At 30.1% G+C, this 17014-nt stretch overlaps 2 protein-coding genes across 33 annotated transcripts in view; one reads left to right on the top strand and one right to left on the bottom strand.

Moving 5' to 3' along the window:
- LOC148611419 (uncharacterized) overlaps window positions 1-7930 on the bottom strand; it is a 65941-nt gene extending 58011 nt beyond the window's left edge. For 23 of the 32 annotated variants that reach the window (XM_088592018.1, XM_088591987.1, XM_088591999.1 and 20 more), the window contains exon 1: window positions 7735-7872. In XM_088592018.1, coding sequence (XP_088448144.1) covers window positions 7735-7740 — 6 coding nt within the window. In that variant the 5' untranslated portion in view covers window positions 7741-7872. Of the gene's footprint in view, window positions 1-216; window positions 236-7734 lie in introns of those variants that run through there. The other 9 variants (XM_088592002.1, XM_088591996.1, XM_088592005.1 and 6 more) reach the window with 7 other exon arrangements.
- Window positions 7931-8118: 188 nt separating this feature from the next.
- Window positions 8119-17014, top strand: part of LOC148611418 (tetratricopeptide repeat protein 21B-like) — a 28503-nt gene continuing 19607 nt past the window's right edge. The window contains exons 1-9 of the mRNA XM_088591986.1: window positions 8119-8270; window positions 10496-10625; window positions 11298-11408; window positions 12583-12647; window positions 13905-14003; window positions 14837-14922; window positions 15419-15616; window positions 15839-15923; window positions 16689-16787. Coding sequence (XP_088448112.1) covers window positions 8244-8270; window positions 10496-10625; window positions 11298-11408; window positions 12583-12647; window positions 13905-14003; window positions 14837-14922; window positions 15419-15616; window positions 15839-15923; window positions 16689-16787 — 900 coding nt within the window. The 5' untranslated portion in view covers window positions 8119-8243. The remainder of the gene's footprint in view (window positions 8271-10495; window positions 10626-11297; window positions 11409-12582; window positions 12648-13904; window positions 14004-14836; window positions 14923-15418; window positions 15617-15838; window positions 15924-16688; window positions 16788-17014) is intronic.

The following is a 17014-nucleotide window of genomic DNA, read 5'->3' as shown; positions in this document are numbered from 1 at the left end:
GCTTTCTTGGACAAAAGCGTAGTTCATGAATATGCTATAATATACTTTAAATGTGAGTCTTCTTATTTTGATACTCTTTAAAACAGAGTCCAGTAAATTGCACAAAAAGAAACATAAACAATAGCCTTAAATTCTAATTCAAAAACTGCTTTTTGTCTCTAAAGGCCTTAACATATATACACTAAAGAATTTAACTATAAAAAATAATAAAATTACCTTCTACTTAAATCCAAGCAAAAACTGTTTACCTTTTATACAATATAAAAAATAACATGAATTAGAACCTTTATAACTCCAGGTGATAAAACTTGGTAACCAAAGCAATATGGCCAATAAACTGAAGGGACAGTCACGCTAGAGTCTTTATCAATAACATTTACCACTGATGTTACAAGATCGTAAAACATTGCTAAATTATTCAAAAGAAATTCTTAAGAGAAAACATTTTCAATTATTGCTTAACTCCACTCGGAGGATTATCAAGTAATATGTAATTACTTAATGAATTTTTAATGAAATGACCATCCAAATCAACCAACTGTAAACTTTTAATAATTAATTACTTGCTTACTTAGATGTAATCAGAACTGATATGTACATAACTGTCATGACAACTATAAGGACATACTAGTTTCATGAGCCCCAATGGTGCCTTAAAATCTGTAAGTGCTAATGGACTAAGGGACATAACTCAAAATCAAAATGTATCATGATAAACTGAAGCAAACCATATAATGCAATAAATTCAAAGAAATACACAATGAGTATTGGTATAGAATAATGATGCACCATTACCACTGACTTTTAATATAAGAAACAAAAGGAAATTTCTTCTGCAATATTTTTTTTATGTAATAGTATAATGGAAATCAATATCATCTTCAGCAATAAATTGATAACTTAGATAAAAAAAAAAGTTGTAAGAAGCATCAGAATTGATTTTCATTGTTAAATGCTATCATATTGCCATCTACAGTAAATGGTGTTCTGTCAGTCTTAATTGACAAAATGGTTCAATTAAATGCTTAAACCAATGCCTTTCCATGTGTAACCAGGATATGATAGAATTGATTTCCATTGCAATCCCTCGTTATAAGGTCTAAATACAACAGAAAAATCAACAATCGACCGCAGTGTCTCAAACTTTGTTTAAATTATTAGTTACAGACTTTGTAAATATTTCATCCACATTTTTATAAAAAAAAATTATGATTGATTTCAATTCATTGTGAAAATACTTTGTGCATGGGTGTTTTAATATGCTAAATTGTCATGAACCAACCATGAAAAGTCAACAATTAAGTTAAAAATGACATTTTTTATGTGACATGTACCAGTAATAACCATATTACAATGCATTGCAAGTTTAGATATTAGCTTTAAATTAACAATGCAGGTGATATTTTTTAGAAGAAACATATCTTATACTGAACTGGATTGAGCTCATTCAATTTAGGAGACCTTGCAATAAATTAAATACTTTGATTAAAAATGTATTACTTTGTCAAAATAAAATCTGAAAAGATCTTGAACAGTATTCACAATTTCTGTCGATAAAATCAGTAACTGAAACATCCACCCAAGTATGTACAATTAATACCAAATTAAATAACTAGCCTTATCAAAAATGAAAACAACTGGTTGCTAATATAGGGTTTCTCTATAAACAAAACTTTAAATGTCTTCAAAAGTTATTCTTCCATGGAAGTCATTATCAAGCTAAGGCCATAATTTGCCATTTATATTAGCAAATCCATGAAAATACTTTCAAATACCTACAGTGAAAAGGTAATTATAAGGGTAAATATTTAAAGATGTGTATTGGTAGTACTTTGTGAATGTAAGTAGAAAAGCCAATACACAAACAAATGATCCATGGTATCCAGGTCCTATAGAACAGAATACATGTAAACCTTACTTTGAAATGTGTAAGTCCATAAACTCAACAAGTGTGGTCATTGGAATTCAAAACATATAGAAGGGTTTTTAAGGAAATACTAATTATTTGAGAATACATGTAAATATTTCATCCTGGTGTGGTTGTGGTCTCTTTGACATATTTATCATATACGTTCATCATGGTCAAATCCTCTTTGGTAGCAAATTTAGGGGTCATTTTCGAAAAAAAACAGGAGGTCATAAAAATATGTATGAGTAGATTACATCTTGTATTGAACTACTGTGCATGTTTTAATTATTGATGTTGTTTTTATTAGTAAACAACAGAGTTAGAAATAGTAGTCTGCCTGCCAGCCCAAAACTGGCTATTTTTTGGCAGGACTGGCTAATTTTAGCAAAAATTTATATAGCCATATAGTAAAGATATTGGAAAATTGTATTCAGGACTGGCTAGAATTTGAGTAAGTTTCCTACCCTGTAAACAAGTGCTTGTTCTGAAGTTCTTTGTTCATTCAGTAAGGGAATTTTGCTTTTTAGCTTTATTGCATTTATATTCAAGTAAAACACTTTCGACGCGCCACTTGGGGGTATATGGTACAAGGTTTTAGCGCCATTAGACAGTAAATTTGCATATGACACAATGGCGCAATCTGGAATGAACACTGCCACATAGAATTTACATGTTCCAGATAAAGTTTGATTTATTTTGTTTTAGTAGCTATACTTTTGCAGAAATCATTTAAAATATTAACTTTATTATCTGCCTCACAGTTCATGCACTTCATGTTTAAGTGGACTGTCCTAATAAAAATGAATTTAAAAGATACAAAAATTAATTTTGCCCGAACAGAATTTTATCAAAATTAATCAATTACCCTACCACTGTAAGAAAGTACTGTTTACAACTAAAATGGTAATAGTTTAACAAATGATGAAATTGAATTCATAAAAGTATTGGTATTTGAAATTTCACATACTGAATATTCTTCAAAATACAGAAAGTATTATATGTATTTTTTTTTTTGGCATTTCCTGCTAAGTTTAAAATTTACATTTTTCTTAGCCATGGATAAAAAGTAAAACAAGGTCTAACTCTAGCACAATCTGGTATTGATTTTAGGAATAAATTAGGTTTAACATAAAAAGATAAAATCATGATACGTATCAAACACATTCATGTATTGCAACGAATAAATCTAAACACCTCTAAATACCATTTGTGAATAAACAGATAGAATTAAATGTTTCCGAACAGAAATAAGACATATACTGTCATTTTAAATAATGTTTTTATCAAATAGATCACAAACTGTCTGTATGTGGATGGATTTTGTATATCTTTATTTTACCAACTTGAAGATATAATAGTCTGTGGTAGTGCCAATCATTTTATATCTTTAATTGTATTGAATCAAATACAAAAAATAAAGACAAGCAGAAATCTGTTACACTGATGTGATATAGAATGCCTTAACAGATTTTATTCAAACTCTGAAGACAATGACTTAGGCATTTTTTTTATTCTGGTTTAATTCAAATTTACATTTAAAATTTGGTATTGCCCATTGTGCTGTTTGCTTAAGTCATATTACTACTTAATTTAATACCATATCACCAGAAATTAAAATTAACACTGGTCCAAGGTCTTGGACCCTCCATTCCTGATGTTGGACTATTGAATTTACCTAGGTACTGGGCCTACAATACTTAACTAATATTAAGGTCTGGTAGACCTTTCATTTAAAAAACGTCCAAGACTGTAAATTTGAACCTGGGATTTCAAATTCAAAATCTATCAGACACTTATGTCATGAATACATTTTATGATGATCTACATTTATTCTACCCCACTATCAGTATTTGAAGCTGTTTCCTTAACCAGAATTTATTATTTCAATTTCAGAACTTTAAAGTTTGATTTTTACTTAGGACTAAGCCTACATTGGACAAAAGTCAATTTGTAAATAGATCTTTATAAAAAAACAAAAAACAAAACAGCAACTTAATTTCAAGGACCATTTACTTCTTAACGTCAAAAAATTCAAAATTAAAAAAAAATTAAATTCTATTTGACATTTAGATAAGTATCAATTTTAGGAGTAACACTTTCAACCTGTCTGAAAGAATCCTTTAACTAATCCTACTTTTACCTTCAAAGGCATTATATACAAAACAGACTCTTGAACAAATACAGAAAAGTGTTTAAATGAAATTCTGCACAAGAATTAATACGTTTTGTCAATCTCATACCAACATAGATTAGTAAACTTTACAATAGAAGATTGAAGTGGCCCTCAGTAATAGAAACAAGCCTGTAACCATGGCATCAATACATCAGCATGTTTTGTAATGTTGTTTTCCTAGTCATTAAACAACATGTTTGCATTATAACCACGCATGTTGGTGGAAGTAATTACATTTTGATTTTACTTTGGAATTCACCACTATTATAATTCTATACCTTGCTTTTGGTAAAATATTTCAACTATGCATCAAAAAGTAACAGAAAACAAATTAAGAATTCCATGAGTTGGATCAGCTATCCCTATCTATTCAGGCTATGTTTCAAAAACAATAGTTTGTTATTTTATACTGACTCATCAAGTCAAACTCCTGTGGTCAATTTCACAAAAAATCTTAAGTGTAAAATAAAATAAGTTGTAAGCTATGATATCATTAAAAAAAAAAAAGCATTGTCATGTCATAAACCTATGACATCTTTTTGTGAAATTGACCACTGTAAGCTCATTCTTAAAATGGTAGTGCAAAACATCCTAATTTCTGTCAAAATTCAAGAAAATCACAAGCACAAATCAGTGTCATTATTCATTTTCATTTTTTATCACATTTAACACTACCCTCTGAATAAACTGCAACTAGTACAAATTACTGTTGACAAGCAGTGGTCTGCCAACTTCATGCCCTATAAAACTCTAAATGAACTATTAAGTACCATTCTGTGTAAGAATCAGGCAATGGATGGCATATCATATTTCTCAATTTGGTCATTTTCTCTCAAATATATTCAATACATCTAAAAAAACAACTGAAAAGCTTTTAAAATTATATTTCCATAGTGCATTTCAACTAAATTTGACCTACATGTATCAATAACAATTGAACAAATCTCTGTGTTTTTTCCTTCATGTGCCACACCTCATACATATTTTGCCTGATTCTTAGACGGAGAAGTACTCAATGAATTCTTGGTGTCACATTGTACACTGAGAGTGCACTAGATTTTGAAGAAACAGTATTTAAATAATTCTACTAATCTAAAAAAAACAATCTTTACCCAGTGTTTCATTTCTTAATCATTTTTTAACACTGAGAAAGAAAAGTTATTAACTTACAACAAAGTCAAATTTTTAACGTTGATAATAAATATGGAATTAAATGGTCTGAAAACAAACAACATTTATGAACTGATCTTGCTTTGATCTCCAATTGAAAATTCACGAAATTTAAAATGCTATAAAACTCTAACAAAATAATACTTTTAAAGCTAGAAATTTGACCTTCTTCAATCTTCATGTGTAATTAAATCAATTATATGATTGTAACATTTCAATAGGATTTGCCAACAAGACATTTTATGTTTGAATAACAATTCTATTAGGAGAGGGTACTTCATGAAAGAAGAAAAAAATATACATGTAGTTAAATGTACAGTTGGGCATTTTATTTCATTAAAGTCATGTTGATTTTAAAAATTCTTGTTAAAACTTCAGCATGAATTTATTTTCCTATGAAATTCCTTTTCACTTAAAGCATGAATTTTATGCTTTATGAAATATAGATCTGTCTTTGTTTTGCCCTCTAAGTTATGGATATGCAGCAAGTGAAATGCATGTATAATAGATAAATAAAATTTTTACAAAATAAAACTGATAAAAAATGCAGACCATTTGAATGGTTCCTATGTACAGCCATTGATTTTAAACTGTTGTATTCAGATGTAAATAGACATTTGATATTCCATAACAAGAAGCTTGAAGAATGTGTTGTAATGCTGCATTGATTGGAATAACTGAAAAAAAATCAACAAAAATTTTAGACATAGCTCAATATTTCCATTTAAGCCATATGAAGTTAACAAACATAGCTCTGTGCCAGAATGTTTTGTATTTCAATGGGTATGCATTTCAAAATGTGTTGAGCTTTGAACAAGTGTATTATGACATGCATTAAAAAAGGGAAACTGAACCAGCAAGAAAAAGATTAGTATGTAAGGAAAGCATGGTGTGAATTACAGAGTTTCCTCACTCATTTTTTTATCAATGGACTAAAAACATATTTGTAAAAGATAAAGCCTATTACATGTTAAAGTCTCCTTGCAACACAGCTACTTAAACTAAGGCTAAGTGTTGAATCTCACTAGGAATGGAAGGATATATGCCAAGAATACTGAGACATAGGCAATGGTATCAGTGTTAAATCTACTTAGTTCAAATATTATCAGTGTGTGTCATTTTGCAATGGTTTAGTTAAGATATCAAAACTTGAACATTGCTGAGATCATAATTTGTTTCTGATTATCAGGTCTTAAATGTGATTAATATGCTTTGGTTTTAAAATTTAAAGACGACATATACATGCAAAGTTCAGTTATAAACTTTAAAATTATTTAGAGCATAACAATAATAACATAAATCAAATGTACTTTTAATACAAAGACCAGAACAAAATAAAAGTTTTATTCTGTATAAGGCAGATTAATCTTTTTAGCATTAAACTCTGTTAAAAAAAGGTTTGAAAAAGATTAAGTTACATTACACATGTATAACAAATTAAAACTATTTTAAATGCAAACAAAAAAATGTTCTTAAAAGAATATACAAGATACAAGAAGAAGGAATAAAAAAAACCTGAATAAGATGATTTTAACTGGGAATTTTCTAGTTACATATATGGGAAATGAAAATGGGAAATTTACCATATCACATACTATAAACTTGATATATATATACATGTAAATGTAAACATTATTAAACTATACATTGACCTACCTAGTTAATAAAAAAGTACCTTACATGACTTATGCACGCCAAAAATCGATGAATGTATTTTTTTTTAAATGATTCCTCCTGTAGTGTAGGGTTTGGGAAGAAAACGAGGTTTTAGAAACAAAAAAAATCTACATGTATGATAAATTTGTTAATTTCTTCTGGTTATCAGGGGTATAAGATGTGTCTTGGTAACAAGAACAGTGAAGAATTATAAATTCTTAATTTTCATTTCTACTTCATACAGTGACCCTTTTTCTTAAACCATACATACATGTACATAAGTACATCTATTCAAATAATTGGTCTAAAAATGTGAAAACATATTGTAAAATAGTTTTTCAAAGCAAATGGGATCAAATCGTTGAACTCAAAAGAATTTCAATTAACACACTGAATGTATGTCACAAATAAATTTAATATGTTTCTAAAAAAAAAAGCTCATTCAATTTGTTAAATTAGCCTTGTAAGATTCTCTTTGACAACACATAAAAAGACACTATCTGATTTCACTTAATGTGTCAATCTAAAACAAAAAAAAATGTTATGAAAATAAATTAGCTGTTTTATTGTGTTTGTTTCTGTTTTTAATTCTCATGACATAAGTATAAATTCCTGCCCACTGCTTTTATTATCAATTGCCTCATTCCTTCCTTTAATTTTAATAAACCTAATTCAAATTTTCTTTTCATTTAGGATATAAAATGATGAGTGCAATCAAATTCCCAAATGGACCACACCAATAATATGCAGCAAGTTTCTGTCATTTTTGTGCAGTTTCAGATGATAAATGACTGATAAATTTCTGAAAACATGACAAAAAACTTACTGTCATGATGCAAAGTTAAAGGTCCAGCATTCGGATCTAATTCAACCGTCATTTTCCTACCTTGGTACCTCACATTAAGCTCAGGTAGAGTTTAAATCTACCTATATATATAAATAACTTCACCGCATGCGTTTGTTGAAGTAATTGTCATGGAGCCAAAATGAAAGTTCACCGGAAGTATAACGGTCTGGTCACAAAAAAATATAAATATTTGATATTACAAAAATACAACTTCAGATTTGAAAGATAGTGCTTGAAACGTACAGAAATTCATCACACGAAGAAATAAAAGTATTAAAGTATCGTTATTTCATGGAAATGAAATCTTAGCATTTTTCTTCAGAAAAATTGGTTTATTCCTTTTTGTGCTTGCGGTTCTCACAAAAGAAATGACCCCGGAACCAAAACTAATAGTGGAACATGCGCAGATAGAAATTCCATGGAGTACTTATTTTGAAGAAAATATTCTGGACCTCATCTGAAAACAATTATTCCACTGACACAGAAAGATGACTGATTTAGACCCAATTATCATTGTACGAAAAGATGTTTTCGAGTTTATTTCATAGTTAATTGTAACTTCAGAGTGACAAATAACGATGTTCAAACATGCTAATATTCTACTGATATTTATGATATTTATTTTATCCTGTGTTTTGCTGCGAAATCGTAGCTCATGAATTCTTTTTTCCTGATTTTTACGATCTAACGTTTCAAAAATCACAAAAATACTAGTTAGAGCCACATTTTGCAGTAAACTGTGTTTTAACCAAATTTTCGACCGTAGGCGTAGTCGAGTAGTGCCACTAGTGGCATCTAGCTCCAAAACTGTCAGATGTAACTGGAAAAGCAACTTAATCTGCATGAAATTATTTGATACACATGGCAACTTTAAACATCCTTCACTCTATTATGCATTCAAATAGCTCCGAAACATGGCTTGTCGGTCCTTTGTAAATTTTTTGGGATATGGCGGACTATATCATATAAAATTTTTATAGGAACTACAAGCTGCGTTTTCGCAGCTGACGTCAAAACAGACAGAACTTCCACATTTTCCATTTCAATGCAACACAAGGCATATTTAGCATGCAGATTTAAGCATGTTAGGGGTTTAACATTTAGACATTATTGGTCAATTGAACATAAGCAAGGCAACATATGATCAGTGGTTCGATAGATGGGTGAATATATGTTCAATGAGTACTGAACAGTAGCTTTCTATTATTCATTCATTTGTTAATATGAGGACGGCAAGCGAAGTCTGAAGCAAAAGTATCGGGTTCCCTTTTCAATAAATTAAATTCATGTCCTTTATCATTTTGCCAAGTTTGTTAAGGAATTTTTCATCAGTAATAAGTGGGAGATGTCAAACTAGGACATTCCAAATATTTGTAAAATTATCAGATAAACTGTTTTGGGTTTGGCTTAGATTGCAGGGGTTTATCAAGGTCCTTCCAACAGAAAGTAGCTTTTTTGAAAAATGACATAGACATCTTTGAAATATTTTGTCTAGCTTGCATTTTTACTATTTCTGAGGCTTCGATATATCCTTATGTAGTGGTTTGCTTGGACGAAAGTTTCTCTAGTGTCAGTATGATGAATTTTTAGACAAATTTTTATTCATTTAAGCGGGAGCTTTGCTCACTTAATAATTATACCTACAATATCTTTTTTTAAAAATATGGCACATAAGTATTTGTACTTCAGTGCAAGGGTCCGGAAACGGTAAAAAATGCCAGTCATTTACTGACAAATTTTGCAAATGATCGACAACCATTTTTTAATATCGGACACAAAAAATTGTCAACCCTTATAAATTACAGTCTGCATGGTTTTATTATTGTGTAAACATCCTCTCTACATGTCTCTACATGTAACGAAAGCACATGGCACTGAAACTAGGAATCAGTAGTAATTTTAATTATTAATATGATTGAATCTTTTAACACAGAGTTCAACAGATCATTTAATTCAGTATACAAAATGTATTCACTATTTTCTTTTATAAATAATCAACATTTTTGTTATCACTCGGAAGTTTTGGGCTGTTTGCCATTTTGAAGAAAAAGTCCGAGAGATACTATGATTTGTTTGCATGTTAGAACGTCCATGCGTGGTCGAAACCGAACTCGTTCACTCATTCAGATATATTGTTAAAGACAGAGTATGTGATGAAATTACACAAATTCCAATATTTATCTTAAAATAACTACATAAAAAAGTTTTTTTTTTCAGTTTATTTTCAATCTGAGCCTGTTAAAGACTGACAAGGACATCTGCTGACGTTTGATAAAATGACCGCCATGGACTCAAAATTATGGACCCTTTCTTCAGTGCTAACTATGACATTGCAGTCTGTCACTGGTTTTACCAGTGATTTCATCAGGCAAAAAAATAATATGTCTATTTCCTGCTATCCTATTTACATGACCTACCCTAGTTTTTTGTGCCTACCCTTAACATTTTATGGCCATTTTGGCCCAAGCACCGTTTCAGTTTTTATTGTTTCCCCATTAACTCAATGTAAAATGTTTTTGGAAATTAATTTTCTTACCTATGCTATTTTTTTCTTGCTGGTAGCAGGAAACAACTGATATTGTTTGTTGTTTTTTTTTGCCTCAATGGTGTAGGATTCCAAATAGGATTTTGGGTTTCATCGTGATGAGATTTCCAGTGACTGACTATAGTATGAATTGATAGTATAAAACTACGAATGGAAGCCTGTCATGTTACTGTATTTACTTTTTTTTTTTTTTAGGGTAAAATAAACTACTACTGTAGGGAGAGGTATTACTGTCATATGGAAAATGCTGCTACAGAAGGACTGCAAAAATACAGCAATGATGTCATCCTCAAATACTTTAAAGCTTATGCTATTGTACTGCAAGGTAAATATATTGTAGATTGTAGCTGGAGAATAGAAGTCATCCTACAGTACTGCTAGAACTAAGAAGGTCTTTGGTCATTAGTTTAGACTCTGCCACAGTATTTAGATACATGTATACCACTGCAAACAAAGTTTGTGGATACTGGCCTGGGTTTTATCAATTAACTTATATTAAGAATTTCCTTTTATCATTGAGTGTTTTTCGCAAATCTACAGTAACAATCTGATTGGTCAAAATTTGAGTATATTTGAGATTTTTTTGTCAAACCAGGTCCTGGTATTTACTTGTAGGAATCACCATGTTTATCTGTCTGCCCATGTAATTTCTATTCTATTGAATTGGTTCTGATTAAAATATTTATAAAGATTTGGTTACATAGATAGATTTGAATGAGATAGATAGCTATCTTTTAATTCTTGCAAAGTGTTATTAACCAACTTAAAAGTTTTCATGTCAGAGTTGGGACTCCTTTTTTTTTTTGGCTAAAGCTACCCAATAATGGGAAAGGTTTCTAGTCTTTAAAACAAGAACTATTCCATTTGTCATAGTTTTCTTCATCTTTCTAAGAAATTAGTTAATGTCATGAAGTCTTTCTTTTTTTTTGAGTTATTGCATTAAGGTTTTGCACTAACATATGTAGGTATGTATGTATATTTATTAATATAATTACAGGGAGAATACAAGAAGGAATGAGAGAACTAGATGTTCTGAAGGACAAGAGGGATGTAAATTTGGCTGCCACCATGACCTTGATGTTGGGGCACAAATTCAGCCAAACTGTTGGTAGGCATTTTTTAAATTTATAATGAATTTTGAGTTGATGATCTAATTTGTTGTATATTTATTTTTGGGTTTTTGATCCTTCAGGATAAAAAAAACCTTATGTCACCAGTCTATCACTGGAACTTCCCTACTTTTTCTGAACACTACACAAAAATATAGTCCAAATGAAATTCCTTTTAAATCTTTCAATACTTCTTTAATAACAAGGAAATATGTTTCCTGCAATTCATCAGCTCAATAATATTCTATTATTTATGCAAAAAAACTTAAGATCTAGTCTTCATATCAACTCAAGATTTGAAGGACCCCTTTTTGGTCTTGAAAGATATTTAGTAATAAATTTACATTTAGGGAATTTATTTCTTGCAGTAATGTGTCTGGAAGAATAAAATGTGTTAAATATATGTATTTTCATTTTAATACACTTATAAGTCTAATTATCCATCCCATCATTAATATTTTACTATTTATAAATAGGTAGTGAAGAGCAGTGATTTTAACCAAGTAAAATTGATGGGAAAATTCAAATTGATAAAAGTATCTAGTTTTTGAAAATCTTGTGTTAAGGAAATTATTTTCTTATGCTGATATTGGTTTTATTTAAGTATAATTGTTATGTAGAATAAATTCTCAGTTAATATAGCCTTTGAATGTAGATGCATAGATTTAAAATTGGGGGAAAAGGTGAAATGGAATAAAATTTGTAAATGTGTGTGAAGTTGCATAGTTGTATAGATAGACTTCCAATTTATACATAATAGAAAGGACAGTTCTTAATAGTATTTAAAATGCAATGTGTGATCACAGATTTATTTAACATAACATAATCTTTGAAATTTTGTTTTTGCTACAATTTTTACAAGAATCAAAAACTGCCAGTGTTATCAGCACTTTGATTCAACCTTGGGGTCTGAAATAAAATCTGTTCTTGATTTAAATGTATTAGAAATCTTATCATCTTGTAAATTTACAGTTTTGTCTTTGTTTTTTTCAATATAAAAGAGTATTGTGTAATTTTTTTATATTCTTAGTTTGTTGAGAAATTAAACTTGCATTGTTTGCTTCACTTTGTGAGCATATATGAAATTTAGCATAAACAAGTCAGTTTTTGTTACATTATTTTTATAATTGAAAAGTATCAAATATTTACCAACTGTCATTTGTTTTTTATTAGATAGGGAAGCTTTACAAGAACTTGATGCGAAGTTGAAGGAAGAAAGAAAACAGTCAGGAGAAATGGTATGACATGTCTTTGTATAACTAATAACGTATTACCAGTTTTTTTTTTGCTATAAATGACACATTATTTGATGTAGCAGCCACAGCATTAGAAAAGCCTTCTCTGCAAATAAATACGTGAACATGTATTTGGCCTATTTATATATTACCATGTTCTTACCTGTTTTGCATGCATTTGTGTGTTCCGCACACCTCCTTGGTAAGGGAGATTGACGAAAAGAGAGAGTTTCCTTGTAAAATGTGCACTGGGAAGGAAGCTAGGAAAAATCACCAGCAGAAGACCACATTGAAATGTGCATCCTTTCATCATTAATCTTTTAGATAAAAGTATTTTTTATGTTTACCTGGGTTTGTAAGCCATTTATTGATTAAAATACAACAATGTATTGGATCCATTCAAGGAGTCAGCTCAAATGTTTACATTTCCAGTTTGTATGTAAATCAGATATTTCACTAGAACAATGGCATCAAGTCTGACCGTTAATAAAAAAAAGACGTTTTAACTTGCAAAGCTTGTGTATTGATGTTTGACATCTGGAAACAGTTCATCAAACAAATTGAAGGATTAGTGACAATTGTTTTCATCTTTGTAATTGATCTTTTGTTATTTGATAATTAAATGACAATGGGTCTGAGGACAGATTTGCACTCCCGTTATGGTGTAGTTGACGCTTCATCGCACACAGGTGAAGGAGTTATAATTAGGACGTCGTAAATAAGAAGCTAATCATGGTTTTTTATACAAACTATGAAATGCAAAAAAATGGGATTGATGTATAAAACAACTATTAAATAGCAGTAAAGCTTAATTGGTTTAATTCACATAAAACTGTTCTCGAAAATACAAAATGGCTCTATGTTGTCCTTTGTTGACGATTTAGGTTTTGATTCCTGAAAATTTTGTCTCCAGAAAAAAAATCTAAAAACTCATTGTTTTGGTGTATACCCTGCTCCCCTCTCCTGGAATAAAAAAAAATGTGTGGTATACACCAAGGAATACAGTATACACCTGTCTTTTACAAAAGTGTATTATGATGCACTCCTATCTGTTCATCCATTCACACCTTATACAATGGTTCAAAAACACTGCAGGATTGTAATGATGCATGGTAGTATGTTTGTCTTAATGAAAGGCAGCTCCTGTTATTTTTTCATTGTTTTCAGAGTTGTAAGAACTTTAAAGCACTGAGAAAGGGGGAATAGGGTATTATGCAGTTTAGTGCAGCTGTCATCAAAGCTTTTCTTGAAATATTTTAGGGTCTTTATTATGCGGGGTTATTCCTGTTCCACAGTGGTAAATATGATAAAGCCAGAGAGTATATTGACAGAATGCTTAAAATGCAAGTCACAAAAGAGGTATGTAATATTAGTTAGTACAAGGTACGTTTAGTTTTATCATTCTAAGGTACTGAAAGGTTCCTCCAGAATTTTAAAAATTTCATACAGTTTTATAAAAGAAAATGATGAAAAGTACCTCCTACAGAAGAAAAGGTACCTGAATTGCAAAAAATGAATGAAACCTCTGAGTAGTATTAGGGAGAAGGTAGCAAGGAACAATGAAGGAGATGTAGTACACTTGCAAAGGAATAAGATTTGTCAATTTGTCCAGTATAATACTGGAATGAAATACCTATCTTTCAGCAATTAGGCTATTTTTACATTTTTCCTTCTTTGCCAAATTATCTTTGAAAATCATGCCTTGTATTTTAGTACAAGTACATGTATTTTTATTTTTATTCACTATAGTTATAAGAAGCTATTAAATTGACTTGTCATAATGTCCATATATAAAACCATGTAAGACTGTTTGACTTATTTTCTTCATGTAAATTCAAATTCAAATAAATTGCATAAACTTTCTCTTGGAAAAGGGAAAGGAAACATAGGCGACAGTGTACCTTATTTTATTTTAAGCTTATTTAAATATCTTGAACTTTATTCAGTGTTTTACTTTGATAAAGCAAGCAAAATATTAACCACATGTTACATGGGAATAATTTCAATGAACATATACATGTACTAGCTTCATTCACAAAACATTTGATCACTAAGATGCTTTGACTTGATGTCAGAATGACACAAATAAACTGTTTTGCAGATTTTTGCAGAGTTATTTCCCTTATGTATTGTGTACCCCCTTAATCTGTGGTTAATGGTTGGGTTAAATCATATGTTTACTGTTTTTACAGGGGTTGACATTAAAAGGTTGGATAGAAATGATGAGTGGTAGAGATGCCAAGAAAGCAATCAAATACTTTGATGATGCAATTACAAGGTATGTTGAATTCCTTGCTGAGGCAATTCATAGCACTATATGGGGTTCTTAACATTTCTGGATATTTTAAACCAAATTGGACACTGAATTTTGCTCAATGGACTGTGAATCCCTCCTTAGAATCTATGTTAAAAATCACAAAATTAAGGATTTTATGATTGTTTTAATAAAATCCAGGCAAAAAAAAAGCAGGTTTGTTATTGTGTAAAAAGACTATATGGGCACAATTTTCCTTCTTACGCTGTTATGTTTTTACAGTTTGTAATTTGTCATGGGCAATTTTTAAGTGGTTATGGACTAGTTCTAAATGAAATTTTATTATCCTAATGAAAGTTTGATAGAGAATATGGATTAAATGAAATTGTTCTTCTATATAAAACACATAATTACAAGCATTAACTGAACAGTATATTATTCAAATTAACATGTGGTCACATTTGTCAGTTTATCTTAATTTGTAATTTCTGCACCATTAAACATGTATAATAATTTTTAGCTATGATGGATCCAGAGATATTGATGCATTGTTTGGTAAAGCCAAGTACTATGAAATGAGAAATAACTTCACAGGTGCTTTAGATCTTGTCAATCAAGTCATAGTTAACTACCCAGCCTTCTTACCAGCACTTGTAGAAAAAATGAGACTACAGCTAGCTTTACAGGACTGGGATCAAAGTATTGAAACAGCTCAAAGGTACTAGAATTTATTTTAGAATTTATCTTTTTTTTTTTGCACCACTCAAATCTGCATTACGATGCTCAACCATTTTATTGCTTTATGTCCATCTATTTGTTGGTTCATTGTAACATATTTCTAGCTTTCAATACTGCATTGTCTAACTAGTTTAATATGTTGAATCAGTTTTACTTTTAAGTGTTGAAATATGATATTTTAATTGAAATATTTTTTTTTCAGAGCTTTGGACCAAGATATGCACTGTATAGAGGCCCTAAGATTCCAGGCTCTATACATGTTGTGTAGAGAAGGCAATTACTCAGAGGTAAGGAATTTAAGTAACAGCCTTTGTAAGAATCATACATGTTCTGTAATATTTGATACACCTAAAAAAAGGCTACACATTTTTATCTTTTTTATTAAGTTGCATTATGAATCTATATGAAAAAATGTATTAGCATTCATTCCAATCTGACTGCTCATAGGAGATAATCTACATTGCAATTCCAACAGTTGCTATTGCATTTTAGTGTCATTTAGAGTTATCTCCCTTAATTTTGAATTCTTTAGTACATTCTATATAATTTTTATCTCCTAAGAGCATGGGTTATATGAAAAGCTACATGTTAATTTCTGTTAACTATAACATTTTAAACAAAATATCAAAAATAAAAATATGTAGGCTTTCCAACCATGAATCACATTTTGCATGATTCTTACCTAAGTGCTACTTAAATTTTGTTGTTATATTTGACCAGATATTATTCCCACTTCCATAGTTCTATGACATGATTTTCTTGTGTTCAAACACAATTCTTTGTTTTTACTTCCAAATTGTGCTGGTAAAAATTTTCATTTTCTTTTTTCTTTTTTTTTCTTTTTGACCTTATGGTTAAAAGAGTGTGGAGAGATTCTAGCACCATATAAAAAGGAGTTGTTGTACATACATATAATATGCAACTTCTTTTTCCAGTTTAACATACATGCTAGTATATGATATTTTGTTAAAAATAATCATTTTTATAAAGAAAAGATTGATATTTTTGTACCTCAGGTTTAACTATTGCATTACATCTTATGATAATTACAGGCTGCTGGGAAGATAGGTGATCTGATAACAACATTAGATAGATTCGAACCTAGAAGTGCTGCCCTCTATCATATCATGGCTCAGGGATTCTGTAGAATTGTAAGTAAAACTATCTACGTTTGTTAATTGTCTGATTAAACGTACAGAAAGTTACACTGTGCAAAAAGAAACTGTACTTGAGAAATAAATCTGTGTAAAGTATTTTCTGGTGGACCTTTCATTTAGGATCCAAACACTTCTGGACCTATTTGAACCCCTTTTATGATGAAAAATACTTTCAAATGGAGAAAATATCACTTTCTTGGTTCAAAAAGGGGAGTTGATCA

Source organism: Perna viridis, chromosome 7 (assembly GCF_037379345.1).
Source record: "Perna viridis isolate PV_CMFRI_1.1 ecotype Kerala chromosome 7, ASM3737934v1, whole genome shotgun sequence".
In the NCBI taxonomy this organism is placed as follows: domain Eukaryota; kingdom Metazoa; phylum Mollusca; class Bivalvia; order Mytilida; family Mytilidae; genus Perna; species Perna viridis.
The sequence above is the reverse complement of the archived record's forward strand: the minus strand, read 5'-3'. Positions and strand labels throughout refer to the sequence as shown.